The sequence below is a fragment of the Hibiscus syriacus genome, unplaced genomic scaffold, assembly GCF_006381635.1.
Source record: "Hibiscus syriacus cultivar Baekdansim isolate YM2019G1 unplaced genomic scaffold, ASM638163v2 tig00111161_pilon, whole genome shotgun sequence".
NCBI classification, from domain to species: Eukaryota; Viridiplantae; Streptophyta; class Magnoliopsida; order Malvales; family Malvaceae; genus Hibiscus; species Hibiscus syriacus.
The window spans coordinates 27628-43979 of NW_024063006.1; the positions used below are offsets into that span (position 1 = coordinate 27628).

The 16352-nt window shown below is 37.9% G+C and overlaps 1 protein-coding gene across 1 annotated transcript; it reads right to left on the reverse strand.

The window, feature by feature from the left end:
* Positions 1-782: 782 nt before the first annotated feature.
* LOC120155060 lies at positions 783-10269 on the reverse strand. The gene is made up of 19 exons (XM_039166641.1): positions 10162-10269; positions 7750-9482; positions 6952-7005; positions 6788-6840; positions 6241-6365; positions 5803-5961; positions 5481-5704; positions 4970-5020; positions 4638-4679; positions 3930-4066; positions 3349-3537; positions 3184-3232; positions 2879-3039; positions 2574-2768; positions 2372-2468; positions 2234-2277; positions 1871-2059; positions 1336-1772; positions 783-1220 (listed from the first exon to the last, which is right to left on the reverse strand). Exons 2-19 carry the CDS (start codon positions 9401-9403, stop codon positions 974-976), a joined length of 4107 nt encoding a protein of 1368 aa, XP_039022572.1. The 5' UTR covers positions 9404-9482; positions 10162-10269; the 3' UTR covers positions 783-973.
* Positions 10270-16352: the final 6083 nt, after the last annotated feature.

Sequence of the window (16352 nt, forward strand, 5' to 3'; positions counted from 1 at the left end):
AGAAACAAGAAAACAATGTCTTGTATTGCGACAGTCAAAGTGCTATCCATCTAGCGAAGAATCCGTCTTTTCATTCCAGGACGAAGCACATACAACTGCGATATCATTTTATCCGGTCTCTTCTGGAAGATAGGATTTTGAAACTTGAAAAGATCAGTGGAGCTAAAAATCCGGCAGATATGTTAACAAAGACGGTGACCACAGAAAAACTGAAGTTGTGTTCAGCTTCAGTTGGCATGCTAGAATAAAAGACCAGAAATGATGCTGCATTGATCGAGGTGTGAAGACAGATTGAAATCAGTCTTCAAGTGGGAGATTGTTGGTCAAAGAAAATTTAGCAGCCGGCGGCTGCTTAATTAAAAAAAAAACATGGGCTGCTAAGGGGCTGCTAAGGGGTATTTTTTTATAGGGTTAATTACAAGTTTAGTCCTAAGTTTCAACTATAAATACCATAGCTCATTTAGCTTCAAAATCATCCCAAAATCTTCTAGTTCTCTCTCAAGTGTGTTGTGTAAACACCTGTAAATTTTCTCTTAGTAAAAGATCTGCAGCAGTCCGGAGACGTAAGCACAAATTGGCTGAACTCCGTTATCAAATTTCGGGTATTATTTTTCCGCTTTTATTTCGCATTCTCACTAATCTGGTTATAGGGAAATTACTTGTACTTGGTTTATTTCCTGACATATGCATGTATCTAAATATGCACCATACGTATAAATTTGTAGGAATGCATGTATGTATATACTTTTGTAAGTATGTATGTATGCATGTGTGTATAACAATTTTATTAGTTCTATTTATTTATAAATTATTGAAGTATACATTCAGAACATAGATAAAACAAAAACTACTCATGTATGTTTGGCAGGCATACATTATTTTTCATGTTATTAGTATTAAAGTGTGTAGTTCTATTTCTAGTACCATCGTGGCTCAGGATAATCCTTTCAGGTGGCAGGGTATGACTGGATGATCAGCTTGAATGATTCTCAATCAACTCGATCCCATCGGCTTCATTCAGTCCATCTACATTCTGCTTTATACAATGTATATCCTTGCCACTGATTTCTTTCAGGTTTGCATACCATGCTTTCTTCCTTGCTATTTCTGTTCTTATTTCTTCTGGTGCTTCATTACGCATCCCAGTGAAACTTTGTACCATCTCCCTGAAACTAGAAGCGGTGGCAGATAACTTGAACACGGTTGTTTTTGCAGGGTTCCTGAGATCATGACAGAAAAATAAGAGCAAACAACACCCAATTTTAAGACCATTCTTTGTGAATCTTAGATGCAACTTTATAATATTGTTAGAATGTGCTCCAAGTTTCAACTAACCTTTTTTTGGCCTTCTGAACATTTACACCAAGGGTTACTTTACATCTATCAGATAGCTCATAAAAATTTTTAATCATTGTACTTTGAAGTTTTTCTTCATCCGCTACTGATATAAAAAGAACCGAACCATCATCATCCATTTTCCCACCTTCATACGTGACAAAGGACTTATCAGGGATTTTGATGGTAAGATGATTGAAAGCCCGAAGTATGCGAGAAAATGCAGATAGTGACGAAGTTTTAGTAGGCTGTGACTTGGGATGGTTATGGGAAGCTCTATGGATAACCTCTGTTGTCTGCCAATCTAGTGACCTCTCAACTGACTTCTTAGCTGGGCCACCAGGGTCCTGTTTGCAGCAACATGGTTGAGATTGTAAATTACCCTTGCTTTGATTTTGTTCGGCAAGTTCTTCAAAACTCTGTGCTTGTAATCGCACCTGAAACTCGAATAAATCCAATCAATCGACGACGAAGGCCAACCAGGATACGAGGATAAACGAGATTGACTATCTACAATTAAAGATATATTACATACAGGAGGAAGCGCGGTTGCAGAAAGTTGAGATATCATTGATGAAGGAGCAGAGGAGGAAGGTGGCGGCGGATGACAGACCCGGGCAGAATTATCGTCTTGCTCACTGATAGCTTTCTGGTCATTGTCTGGATTGCTTTTCTGATTCAATGACGGCAACACACAATCTCCTGTTGCTGTAGATGGCCAAACCTACAAATGTGACAAAAAATAAAAAAAAGACGAGTCATGCAGATAACGTAAGCTACACATAGTAAAATTCAATAAGACAAACAAATATCAAATATTTCCGTTTTTAAAAAACAGATTGAAGTTGGTAAGAGGTTGTGTATAGATCAGATAAGCGTTGTGTTGAAATGATCTCACCATGATTTGTGAATGATCGGGATACTGGTCCACCACATGATCTCCTGTATAAAGTTTCATGTAAAAAGTTACTAAAAGGCCCCACCACAAGAAAGCTCAAGTTTAATATCATGCAAGTTCCTTTAGAAAGGGAATTACCTTGTATGAGATTGCCAATTTCATTGGAAATTCCTTCTATCTCTTCCAAGGAAGACCAATTTACATATGCTTGTCTCACCAAATCTTTAAGATATGCCTGCAATTGCAAATGCCAGGTTCACAATTCAAGGAAATATTAGACTGATAGACATTTACGACCCAAAATACATAAATAACTTATTTAGCTTTTTATGACACATACTCTGTCAACATCACTTTGTTTGTGAGTAGGATATATACTGCCATTAATCTCTGCCTTGATTAGTTGGCAAATGGGGTTTAACATGATTCTGTAATCCGAGCCTTGAAAAACATAATGTTTGTTTCCCATAACACAAGTTTTGGCGTGCTTGATTGTGACATTCCACATTTTCTCAGACATTCGAACGCCAAATATCTGTTCAACATGATTTACAAGCAAGTTATTTATGATTATATTTAAGAAAAGCAAACACTAAATTGGCCTGTATGTTATTCCAAGTTAGTCAAGTGGTTGCAAATTCTTACCCTTCTAAGCTTGCCAGGATGGACGATCAACATTTTCAAGAAGTCTTGCACTGTGTTAACGCCCATAGAGGCTAGATTTTTATGGAACAATCCATCCTTACCAATCTTTTCCAGACGCCAAACTTCATCACCCAGCATTGGTGGGTAATGTTTCTCATAAGCTTCAATACCAAATCAGTTTGTATAAGATCTTCCAAGAAATTCATTAATACTGATCAAAGAACAAAATTGTTGGACATTCTAAAGCTTCATCATATTGTTGAATGGAAAAGTTTGCCTGACTTAATGACAAAAAAAGGGCTTACATTGGTTTTGTTTGGCAAGTTGTTCAAAACTCTGTGTTTGTAATCGCATCTGCAATTTGAATAAATCCCATCAAATGTTAATAAATGCAAACCAGGCTAAGAGGATAAACGAGATCGATTACATACAAATTAAAGATATATATATACATATATATATATACATACAGTTGGAAGCGTTGTTGCAGGAAGTTGAGGTATCATTGACCAAGAATTAGAGGGGCTAGGTTGGGGCATGGGACAGACTAATGTGGAGTTATTGTCTTCCTGACTGATAGTTTGCTGGTCATCGCCTGCATTGTTTTTCTGATCCAAAGACTGCACTGCACAATCTCCTGTAGTAGGAGATGGGGAAACCTGTACAACCCCCCCCCCCAAACAAAAGAAAAAAAACAAGACTTGTCATGCCAATAATCTAAGCTACACATAATAAAAATCGATAAGATGAACAAAAATTAAATGATTTGGTTTTAAAAACAGGTTAATGTCGACAGGAGGCTTTAAAATGGATAATGCAACTAATGCTTCTTGATCAGGCTGGACCAGTAACTGAAATGCTACACAAACAAGGGAGATTCAAAACATTTTTCTGAATGTGAGTTTGTTAAAAACTGAGTTCAAAAAAATTACTAATGAAAATGAAATATCACACGAACATGATAGGTGATCAACACATTGTACTCGTCTCGAAAGCTTACTTTGTCAACTCGTTCAAACCAAAAATAACTTACAGGTTAATATGTACTTACATTGGAGTTGTCCATCAGAACAGGGTGATCTTGAAGCTTAGCTGGTCTCATTAACCCAGGACCAAGAGGAGTCACGGCAGGCAAAGTAGATGGAATTATATTTATAGCATTTTCCCTCGTCCTTTCCGCTGTGACATCTGACAATGAAAAGGGATGACCCATTTTAGGACGACAAATAAGGGTGCAAAAGTAACCATTATGTGGTAAAGAACTTCAAGTATATTTGCATCTTCTGCAAATTCATGTATGCACAAGTAATTTTCATCATCATTAACAGTTAACAAGCATATCTTTTCTAGAGAATTCACTTAACATATGTATATGTTACGGATTAACTCTGAAGCCAATGTTGTTATTAATCTGGGCTCCTTTTAATCACACCACTAATTTCCTAACAACATTAATTTCAGTCTCACGCGGCTAATCTCACCATTTTGTCGAACGTGGCTTTAAGGATTCATTTCTCCATTAAACATAAAACATTAAGTTTTTGTATGAATGTATGACTTAATGGGAATAGATAATTTGTATTACCCGAAAGGATAAAAAGTATACAATATTAGCTAGACAAGAAATGGTTACTGGCCAAAAAATAAAAAACAACCAAAAAATCAGAATTCTGGTTAAATAAAACAATAACCTGAATATGGATTAAACAAAGAAATGCTATAATTCATCTTCTCAAAGGCTCAAACTGAACAACATTACCTGATTTTTGGGATTCGTCGCGTACTAAAGCTTCGGGAATAACTGCATATTCTCCAAATCAGCAATGCATCAATAGGAGCATATTGGTTTCCCAAATGAACAGAAAAATAAAGATGAATAAATCTAGTAAGTGTCAATACCGTACATGGATTGGACCATCAAGCTGTTAGACAAATCAGGTGCATGCAAGACTTTTATCATGATATGACATGGGAGAATTTATATTACAAGAAATATTCATTACTCAGAGATATCTCCGTTTCTTAATCTGTAGTTAGGAGTTAGCTGACAGCAAAAATTTGTAAACATTAAGGTTGAGGATAAATAATTACCTGGATGTCCTTCTTGATCTAGTATTGAAGCTTCAAATACATCTTCATATCCTGCGAATGTAAATGAACCAGGCTTTAATAAAAAATCTTCTCAAACAATCTTTTATCTTTTAGTCATTTCCTAACTGCTATTAAATGTAATGTATTTGAAATATAATTTCTAGTGCAAGCTGAGAAGACAAATAGAACGGTTGAGTGCATATTTCCACCACTAAAGTTTCTATGATAAAATTACTGATATGATTCATTTTATTCTCTTTCTTTTCCATATTTATATTCAATTTCTCACTAAGCATTTATAAATACACTCTAAAGAAATCATGTATTAGATTGCAAAAATTGTTGTAAACTTCACACCTCTATTTTTTTGTGTCGCAAGTATTAAACATCGGAATAGAAAGGATAAAATCATTCCTATGAATGTAAAATTCAGGGTTCAATGAACATCATTACTCTCCAATATGTATAAAACTGACAATATGACGATCAAGGAAGGTTACTGTCTGTCCACCTCTTGCAGGGCTAACAGTCTTGGATGCCTCAGCAGCATCTTCGACATTATTGGCCCTATGATCATTGCAAGGTTGAGACTGCAGCTTATGAAACCCCCTGACATCCCTCTGTAGATGGTTATGTATCCCTCGGTAGGTGGTGATAAAAAAGCTTGTATCTTGGGAGTCTCGCTCAACACGCTTCTTCACTGGACAACCCGTTGACAAGCATTTGTAGTATGACCTATACAAAGCGCAAAAAGACATGGAGAAAGGTATAATAAAATCAACAAAACTGCTTAGCAACTTCCTGAAGATTAATAGGTTAGGTGAAGTAATCACCTTGGAAAGGAATTACCCTTGACCAATTTCTTTCCATATTTCCTCCATATATAACCATCATCAAATACCTTACTTCTGATTTGGTTTTCAGCTCTATTCCCTCTCATGAGTTCGCTTGCAGAACTTATGATATTGGTTTTTTCAGTCCCAGAACAGTTCCTGAAAAATGTAAAACCACTGCCTTAATATTGTCTCTTTCATACAACCTTTCCTTTTGCAATCCACTAGTTTAATTTCATCCTTGGTGAATAAACTGAAAGAAATTTGAAGGCATTTTATATCGAAAGGAATGGAGTCGGTAAACACACCAAAGCAACCGTTCTGGTTTAAGGAAGTAAAGGCCACTACTGTTAGATAAAAACGCTTATATAGTACCAAGTAGCAATAGAGAACAAAATTCCTACTTCAAAATTACATTAAGTGTAATGCTGAACTGACCATCTTTTGGCCTTTGGTTCATCTTCATCAGCGTCTGCTTCAAAAACTTTTGAAGCCGCATCACAATAATCATCTGCGGGACTCTTGTTCCTCTCTGATGTATAGATTCCTCCTTGTTCAGGTGCCTGAATTTGAACAATTTCAGAGAAATGGTAATAGAAAATCAAGGCTGACAATAAGATTTGACCCAAATTAAATACATTTTGACTTATCATGCTCTTCAATACAAGGATTGTTTAAAAACTCGGTTAAATCCTTTACCATCATAAAATGTTGATTAGAGTTAAATTTTTAACATTGTTAAGGAACGGCCTTAACTTTATGTGGCTGATTAGGTGATGATATCCCATGTCATCTTGAGAAAATTTACCCAACAATACATATCAAATGGAAATCTATAGAGCCTAAGTTTTTTTAATTTCATGGTTTAAAGAGATCAGTTACTTCCAATCGAAATACAGACATTCATGACAGTGAAACCCTGGATAAAACAACAAAAATACTATATATGTTGTTTTTGGTTGCTTGTGAATTAATATATACTTACATGGGAAGTCCTTGATAATAGATTGGATGGAAGTACACATGCTGAAGGAGACTCTGCCACATATGTTCCCGTTAATCTAACGGTTATTAACAACAATTGCCTAAAGGAGTTAAAGAAACTAAAAATCAAAGAGATGATTCATAGGAGTCGCGAAGAAAAATTACCCAAGCACTGACTTTTATGATCTTGTGGTGAAACTTCAATCAACTTTTCATCACCTACCAATGTTCAAATGAACAATGTTAAAATCATCACTTCTCATCAATCATTAACAGGCCTTTTCTAATGAGGGTGAAATTTCTCATACTAATTCGGCCATAATATATATACATGGGGAGATCCTAGTGCATTTTCTTATAATACCTAGGAAGCTGTTAGGCACAAGCATGAGAAAGTTATTGACAATTTAACATAGAGTATGTTTAATAACATATTTGCAAGGAATACAATAATTGTACAGTTATAGATGCTCAGATAGACTGCCAACTAAAAGAAGATTTTATTGGAGCACACCACCTGCTCACGTGCATACTCGTCTATGTTGAGGAATCCAGTGATAACATGTTTTTGCTTGTGATTTCACACAGAAAGTTAGGAATTCAAGTTTTTCTTTGGTTTACAGAGAGAACGAAGTGACTGTGTTTGTACCATAGAATTTGCTGGGGCAAGGAAAAAACTGGAAGTTAAGGCTTTGATCTCAGTTATTGTGCCAGTTGCTTGGAGTGACTACATTTGTATGATAAAGGACGTTTTCAGAGCTTAGTCTATTCCGAGTATCTTTGTTTTCTACTTTTGCAGTTTGTACCTTTTGTAGCCAGGCATGCCAGCTTTTCTTGTGATGATAAAAAACTACACAACTGACCCAGTAAAGGGTTCAAGTACTCAATAAATAGATCTCACACATATATGTTAATAAATTACATGATGAATGAAAAGGGGGGAAAGACGAAAAGATATATTACGTAGTTGTTGGCCTTCATTGTGTATGGTTGCTTTAAGTAGATGTACATCTTCTACCAATTGTGTCATCACATCTTTCTCATTATCGATAGGGCAAAAGATATGCATCAGATAATCTGGTTGATTTCCCCACTCCGTTGCACTCCAATTCATATCCTCCCACCATTGACATTCTCCTTTGATTATCTTCAAATTTTTGCTTGACAATTCCATTTTTGATATACTTGTAAGCTTCGGGCAATTGTAACAGCCTATGCTTTCTAACTTTGGTGCTATCAATAGGCCATTCGAAATGCTGACCAGTTCAGGAAGGTAAAGAAGAAGCAATCTTTTCAAACTTGGAAGAAATATTTTATCCGACATCATTGGCTTGACGGATGAATGACTTACAAGGCTTGTGACTAGGGGACAGTCCTCAAGAATTATCTCCTCCAAGTTGACAAAATTTTCAAGCAAAGTATAACAGAAAATTTTTGTCAGCTGGGGGCATGTGTGCAATGCTAGGAATTTCAACTTGGACATTCCAAAACGATTTGGTCCTCTCCAAATACTCCGTAAATTCTCCATGTAATAAATGCTCAAATGCTCTAGGAACTCAAGCACACATTCTACAGAACCAGAGTCAGATTCAGATTGATCATCTTCATTTCTTTCATAATGCATATCTCCATCAATAAGTGTTTCCATTTCATTACATTCTGCCAGCAAGCAAAATTTTAGCCCCTTCATATTCTCGATTCCAAATTCAGATAGTGTCACAGCGGTTGCATGGTGGTCCAAGAAAAATGAAGTGGAATATTTCAGTACCCCTTTTATTTCAACCGGGATGTTTTTGCCATTCACAAACTTCAAGCATTTGTCCCAACTTCTGAATTCTGCTTCAAGTTCATGAGGTACACGAGATATGATTCTCCTTTTATGATTACCAACAGTAAACCTAAAGCATGACAAGGAAGGATATGTCAATGATGCATTATCTAAAAGCTGGAATTCCGGAAGGTACAAGCTAAGAATTTTCAATGCTTTTGAGTTGCATACTTCCTTCACAACAGCCTCCACAGAATCATCCCACCTCTTGTCTGCAGGATTGACATCAATGCTTAACTCAGCAAGTTGTGAGAGATTTGATATCGTCTCAGGGTGAATCAAAATGTTTGACATCGGCTTCTTTTTTCCAGATAAATGATAGAATGATACTTTCAACTTTCTTAACTTGAGTAGTTTTCCAGTCTCTCTAGGTAAATTGATGATCTGAGTATCATCAAGATCAATCTCCTCAAGATTTTTGAGTTTCCCAACTTGAGGTGATAGTTCCATGAAGAGATCACAACTTTGTAACAAGAGTTTTTTTAGTGCAACCAACTTGGGGAGAGATTTTGGCAAAGATTTGATGCTAGTACGAGACAAATCCAATACTTGGAGAAGGGCCATGCGCTGAAAGAATAGGGGAGGAATAGCCGTCAGCTCATAATTCCCTTGCAAATACAACGCAATCAGTGAAGAGCAGTTTGGACATTTTGGCAACTCAGACACATTATTTTTATCATCCGTTAAATGTATCTCTTTTGCTGCCCCTACTTCCTTTCGTAGCTCAGTCAAGCTTGACCCACTTTCCTTAGGAACAGAATGGTGCATTTCGGCCGAAATGCGAAGCATGATTCTACAAAAGTTTACTGGGTGATTCAGAAGAATCCTGCCTCACAAAATACTTTGTTTGTAAAGCATCAATTACCATCTGAATAAAAGAAAATAATATCCTTCATTATGCATATTGAAAAAAATAATCAATGAGGAATTGAGAATTAAGACATAATCTCTGGGGTTATTCATCAAATACTTCCTGGGAAGACAATAAAAGACCTTTGATAATTTGTTCTGTGCTAAAAAAAAAAAAGAGGTTTTGGAACTTTTGTATTGCTTATCGGCTACTTTTCAGGTGTCTGCTAAAAGCAAGTGATCATCCTCCCTCATCCGCTACTTCAGGCGGAAAGAAAGACAAAGCTTTGCCTGTGGAAGTGTTGCCATCTCCCCCTTTTTTTATTATTAGTATTTCTTTCTCCTTTAGCTTAATTTTGATATTCAATTGATTAACATGATTTTGGATTTCATATGCAACTATTTATGTTTAACAAATGCAAAAACAACATAATAAATACGATACAATAGTATTTAATTCTATTTGCCGAAGAATATTTGAAATTATTTATTTATGAGAATAATTAAAAATAAAAGAAAATAAACCCATGAAATAAGATTATGATGATTCAACATTCAAAACAGATAGTAAACTTGGGCAACGATAAAGATTAATCCATTCAAACCTATCACAAACATAGAAATCAAACACATAGCTTAGCAAGTCACGTATAATAAATGGATGAGAAAAGAGAGAAGAAAAAAATAGGTAAACTGACCTGCAAATTTGTTTGATTAAAGGAAGAAGAACCTCGTGACCATGAGTAGTTGAAGTTAGTGGGTTCGGTATTTTGTTGACTAGAAAAGATAAAACTTGCAACCATACAATTTTGATAAAACTTCAATCATATATGATCTCTCGCAATTACTACGAAATCACCACTCCAATATATTACAAAATGTCTACGTCTTCCTTTATTATTTACTTATTAAGTTGACTTGAATACCAGTCCCACAGCAGAGCCATGTTCTCCTGCACCGCGGGTTGAGAGTGGCAGTGCTCCCTTTCGTAAGTTACGGTCGACATAGACGACTCATTCGTGGCTCGCTTCTCATGTTTCCTCATGGAGACCCTTCAGCAGGAGCCATGTTCTTCTGCACCGTGGGTTGAGGGTGGTGGCGCTAGTTATGATCGACATAGATGACTCATCCATGGCTCACTCCTCGTGTTTCCTCACGGGGCACCATTCAGCAGGAGGCATGTTCTTCTACATTGTGAGTTGAGAGTGCTTGTGCTCCCCTATGTAATTTAAGATTAACATAGATGGTATTGAAGTCAAGAAGTTCGTTGCTCAAGTTGAAGCAAGTGTTGAAGAAGTTAATAAAGCAGGGTGAATGTTAGTGTTATCAACACGTGCTTATGCTTGAGTTCTAGAATAGTTTATTAAGATTGTTGTTACAAACGGTTAAGTTGTTGAGAGCTGTTAATACTTTATTCTACAACAGTTACTTCTCTTCTTGCTTGTATAAATAACTGCTCTCTAACTCAAGAGAGATCAGCTTCTTGTTAATAAAGAATTACAAAGATTTCAGTTCATTTATTGTTTTCTTAGATAGCTCAACTGCTATCTTATCATGGTATCTTTTTGCTAATATCTGGGTGTGCTTCTTCCTCTGTTTCTTCCTCATTTCAGTAGCTGCACGAGTTTAAGTTCTTATCGTCTGTGATTCTTGGCGTCATGGTAGACTTGACGGTTGATCCCCAGGATGTGTATGTGAATGCTTCTTCCCTGAGTCCGGGAACTTCTCGAGGTATGTTTGGCATTCAACACATACCAAAGCATGATACTGTGAAACTCACTGAATCCACCTATCTTTTTTAGAAGCATCAAGTGGCTTTGATAATTGACGGCTATGGGTTACTGAGGTTCATCTTGGTCGGTTCTGTTGCACCAGATGAGTTCATTACTAATGCATATGGCCAGCTTGAAGATAATCCAGTATTTGCAGTTCATCACCAGCAAGATAAACTGCTTGCTTCCTGGCTGTTAACTATTTGTGAGTACAGAGGTTCTGCCTCACTTGACTGGACTTACAACATCGATGTCAATCTAGAATACTATATCTCGTTTATTTGGTGCTCGCTCCAGCGCCAAGATTTCTTCTCTCCGGTATAATCTTCATTCCCAACGAAAAACTGGTTTGACGATTAGGGAATATCTTGCTAAGGTCAAGTCTATTTGTGATCTGCTGAATGCTTCTGGTAGTGTGGTTACTGAGCAAGAACATGTTAATGTTGTGTTAGCTGGCCTTACAATGGAGTTTGAATCCATTATTGCAATTGAGGCACGGGAAAACTTTTCTCTTGATGTTCTTACTGAAATGTTGTTAGACTGCGAGGCTCGACAGAAGGTGTTCTTGAGTGAAGGCATTTCTGCAAATCTTGTTCTTCACTCTCGGGAATGTGATGTTGCTGAAATTGATTCTTGTGGAACTCAGGATGCTAATACTGGGTCATCACAGGGTCATTTATCTCGTGGTTAGTCGAACTCCTATTGTGGTAGAGGTCGAGGGCGTAATAATAATCGTCCTCAATGCCAGTTGTGTGGCCGGTTTAGACATGTGGTCCAAAAAGTGTTATCATCGTTTTGATATAGACTACACTGGCGTGTCTGGGTCTGAATCGTTGATTGAGAATGGCTCGAAGTCCACTGGTGCTGGGAACTCTGTTAAACACGTGCAATCTGGTGGACAACCCTATGCTCACACCATAACCTCCATGCCCTCTCGTTCAAACTTTATTCCCACTCCAGTTTACTTTCCCTCCCCATATGCTCCTGGATATTACTCATTTTTGGTTTCTCTCCTGGATTTGCTTCTAATGCCTCTTATGGTCCTCATGGTACATCTCCATCCATTTTGACACCCAGTTCGGTAGCATATGTGTTCACTATTCCAACTAACTCCGGGTCCAGTTCTTCAGCATCGACAGACTCCTTGTGGTATTCTGATACTGGTGCTACACATCATGTAACAAATGATGATATGTTTGTGTTCCAATTAGGTACTCTTTATACGGGTTGTAATTCCTTGCTCATGGGTAATGGTGATGGTATTCCAATTACACATGTTGGTCAAGGTGTTTTGAGCTCAAATAGAAAGCCTTTAATTTTACAAATTATGTTGCACGTACCTAACATAAAGAAAAAGCTGTTATCTGTCTCTCAGTTCACACGTGACAATGGTGTCTTCATGGAATTTCACCCTTCTGAATGTCTTGTGAAGGATGCTCGGACTCAAGTGGTTCTGCTTCGCGAGAGGCTCACGGATGATGGTCTCTATCAGTTGTTGCCTTGTAAGAATCAAGGTTCATCTGACATGGTGAATAATGTTTCAAAATCTATCACTTCTTTGAACTTGTGGCATTAGCGTCTTGGCCACCCTTCGCTTGATACAGTTCGACTTATTATGAAGTCATGTAATCTTGTTTCAAATAAAAATGATGAGCTGATTGTATGTTCTGCTTGTATACAAGGGAAACCACATAAGTTTCCCTTTTGTAAATCTTTGACTGAATATAATGAGCCTTTTTAATTTGTTGTCTCTAACGTTTGGGGACCAGCTCCCACTGAGGGATTTCTTTATTGTCTCCTTTATTGATGTTTGTAGTCGTTATACCTGGGTGTATCTCTTGAAACGTAAATCTGAGGTGGCTCAGTGCTTTCTTGATTTTGCAGAAATTGTTGAAGTACAGTTTGGATATAAAATTAAAGCACTTCAGACTGATGGTGGTGGAGAGTATCAACCACTTCGAAAATGGTTCTGTACAAATGGAGTACAACATCCTCTCTCGTGCACTGGTACCTCGGAGCAGAATGGTAAGGCTGAGAGGAAGCATAGGCACATTATTGAAACATGATTGACAATGTTAGCTCAGACTTCTTTACCTCAGAAATTTTGGAGCTATGCTTTTGTTTCTGCTGTTTATCTTATCAATCGATTATCCACACCTGTTTTAAATGGTAAGTCTCCTTTTGAAGCTCTGTATCGTGTCTTGCCAAATTATTCCTTTATCAGGGTGTTTGGTTGTGCTTGCTATCCTTGCTTGCGTTTGTTTAATCATCATAACCTGGATTTCAGGTCAAAGAAGTGTGTGTTTCTAGAATATAGCACTACTCATAAAGGATATAAATATCTCGATGACTCTGGCAGAGTAATAATTTCGAGGCACGTTGTATTTGATGAAAGTGCTTTTCCTTATGAAGTATGTAATGTTTCAGGTGTTACTCCAGATAATGGTGTCTCCACAGGCATCATTCCTCTTGTCTCGCCTGTACAGACAACGCATACTCCACCTGTGCATGCTACATCACCACGTGCTTTATCAACTAATGCTTCATTTTCCACAACTAATATACCTGTTGTCTCTCCTGTATAGACAATGCATGGTTCGTCAACGTGTGCTCCACCAATCCCTGCTCCATCAACGTGTGCTCCACCATTGCATAATCCATCAACACGTGCTCTAACCATGCATGCTCTAACAATGCGTGCAACGCCTGCTCCATTGAGTGAAAGCAGCCCATGTGCTGCTGGTCCCGCACCTTTTCCTCGAAGTTCAACGCCTGTTCCATTGAGTGAAAGCAACCCACCTGCTGCTGGTCCCACGCCATCTCATGTCATTGGCGCACGTTGATGATGCTCATAGGACCGAACCAGCTCATGTGCATATGGGAGCTGCTTCAACACATGTGAATAATCAAAGAGTTGGGACCACACCATTAATTGGAAACAGCCCACGTGAAGGTCCCATGCATTCTTGTATTTTTGTGGAGCCTATAACAAATGTCACGCCTGCTCCATTAAGTGGAAACAGCCCATATGAAGGTCTCATGCACTCTCCATCAACGTGTGATGCTCCATTGAATTCAATGCATGCTCAATTTAATTCAACGCATGGTCCATTGAATTCAACGCATGATCCTTTTCATACAACCAGCCCACGTGATTCTCTAGTTCACGAGAATGATGGACAAATTTTTTGCCTACACGTGATTTTCTAGCTCCCGAGACTGATGGACAAATCTTGCATGCACGTGTACCCGAGACTATTGTTTTCCCTCTATATCGGGTTATTCATAACATGCATTCCATGGTTATCAGGGCCAAAGATGGCATTCAAAACCTCGTGTTCTGCATGTAGAATACTTGATGAAGAGCCTCGGTCCATTAAAGAAGCTATGAAGATTCCTCATTGGAAGAAAGCTGCACAAGAAGAGTTTGATGCTTTGATTGCAAATAACACGAGATCTCTGGTCTCTCTTCCTAAAGATCGTGTACCTGTCCACTGCAAATGGAATTTTTAAGGTGAAACGTAATACTGATGGCTCAGTGTCTCGCTAAAAGGCTCGTCTTGTTGCAAAAGGTTTCTTCAACGACCAGTGATTGATTTTCATGAGGTTTTTAGTCCAGTTGTGAAACCTGTAACAGTACGAGTGATTCTTACTCTTGCATTGACAAAAGGTTGGTTGCTACGTCAAGTAAATATTAATAATGCCTTTTTAAATGGGGCATTGATGGAAGAGGCTTACATGAATCAACCTCCTGGGTTTGTGCAATATGGTGATGGTTTAGTTTGCAAGCTGCATAAAGCAATTTATGGCTTGAAGCAAACTCCTCGGGCATGGTTTGAGAGCCTTCGAGAATATCTTGTTTCTGAGCAGTTTGTGTTGTCTAAATCCGATTCAGCTATGTTTGTTCGAAAATCTTCTAGCAGTGTTCTTTACATGCTAGTATATGTTGATGACATCATTGTGATAGGAAGTGAGGCTGGTGAGGTGCAATGTGTTATTGAAAAGTTGCATGCTCGATTTTCTTTAAAAGATCTTGGCTCTCTTAGTTTTTTTCTTGGCATTGAGGTGTGTTCTGATGAAAATGGTCTTGTTTTGACTCAACAAAAATATATTCGTGAGTTATTGCATAAGCATGGCTTTGATGATGTCAAGAGCCTTTTTACTCTCATGGTCTCCAATTGTAAGTTGTCAGTCGATGCTGGTGATCCCATTGAAGATGCAGCCCAATATAGAAGTATTGTAGGAGCTCTCCAGTACATAGTAGTCACTCGACCAGATATTGCCTTTGCAGTAAACAAAGTCTGTCAGTTCATGCAGTCACCTCGCAATAGACATTTTCAAGCTGTTAAGAGGATTCTACGTTATCTTCAAGGAACGGCTGATTATGGTCTTCGGTTTACAACGTCTTTTCGCATGTCTCTGACTGGCTTTGCTGACGCAGACTGGGGATCTGATCCTGATTATAGGCTTTCCACGACTGGCTACTGCATTTTCTTTGGTGGAAATCTCATTTCCTGGAGCTCACGCAAGCAGCAAGTTGCTTCTCGTTCCACGGCTGAAGCTGAATATAGGAGTGTTGCTTCTGCAGCTGCTGACATTGTTTGGATTGAGTCATTGCTTCAGGAATTGTATGTGGGTCCACATGGTAAAGCTACATTGTGGTGTGATAATTCCAACACTGTTACGGTTTGTGCTAATCCTGTTCAGCATTCTAAGTTCAAGCATGTTGAGCTTGACTTATTTTTTGTTCGAGAAATGGTTGTTGATGGTCGTTTACAGGTTAATGAGGTTCCTGCTTATAAGCAGGTGGCGGATGTCTTGACAAAGCCACTCTCTTTTTCTTCGTTTTTCAAGAACATACATAAACTCTTGGTAACACATCTAAGAGGTCTTCCTGCGGGTTTGTAAAGTGGGAATGGAAAAGGGAATATTGAAGTCAAGAAGTTCGCTGCTCAAGTTGAAGCAAGTGCTGAAAAGTTAATAAAACAGGGTGAATGTTAATGTTATCAACACGTGCTTATGCATGAGTTCTAGAATAGTTTGTTAAGATTGTTATTACAAACAGTTAAGTTGTTGAGAGCTGTTAATACTTTGTTATACAACAGTTACTTCTCTCC

Bases quoted from the DNA above. Each gene is read 5' to 3' on its own strand.
- LOC120155060 (XM_039166641.1), bottom strand. From the start codon at position 9,403: ATGCTTCGCATTTCGGCCGAAATGCACCATTCTGTTCCTAAGGAAAGT. The intron at 7,006-7,749 runs GTAATATATCTT...GAACATTGGTAG, and splicing joins CAATGAAGGCCAACAACTAC to GTGATGAAAAGTTGATTGAA. The intron at 5,705-5,802 runs GTGATTACTTCA...CGCTTTGTATAG, and splicing joins AAGGGTAATTCCTTTCCAAG to GTCATACTACAAATGCTTGT.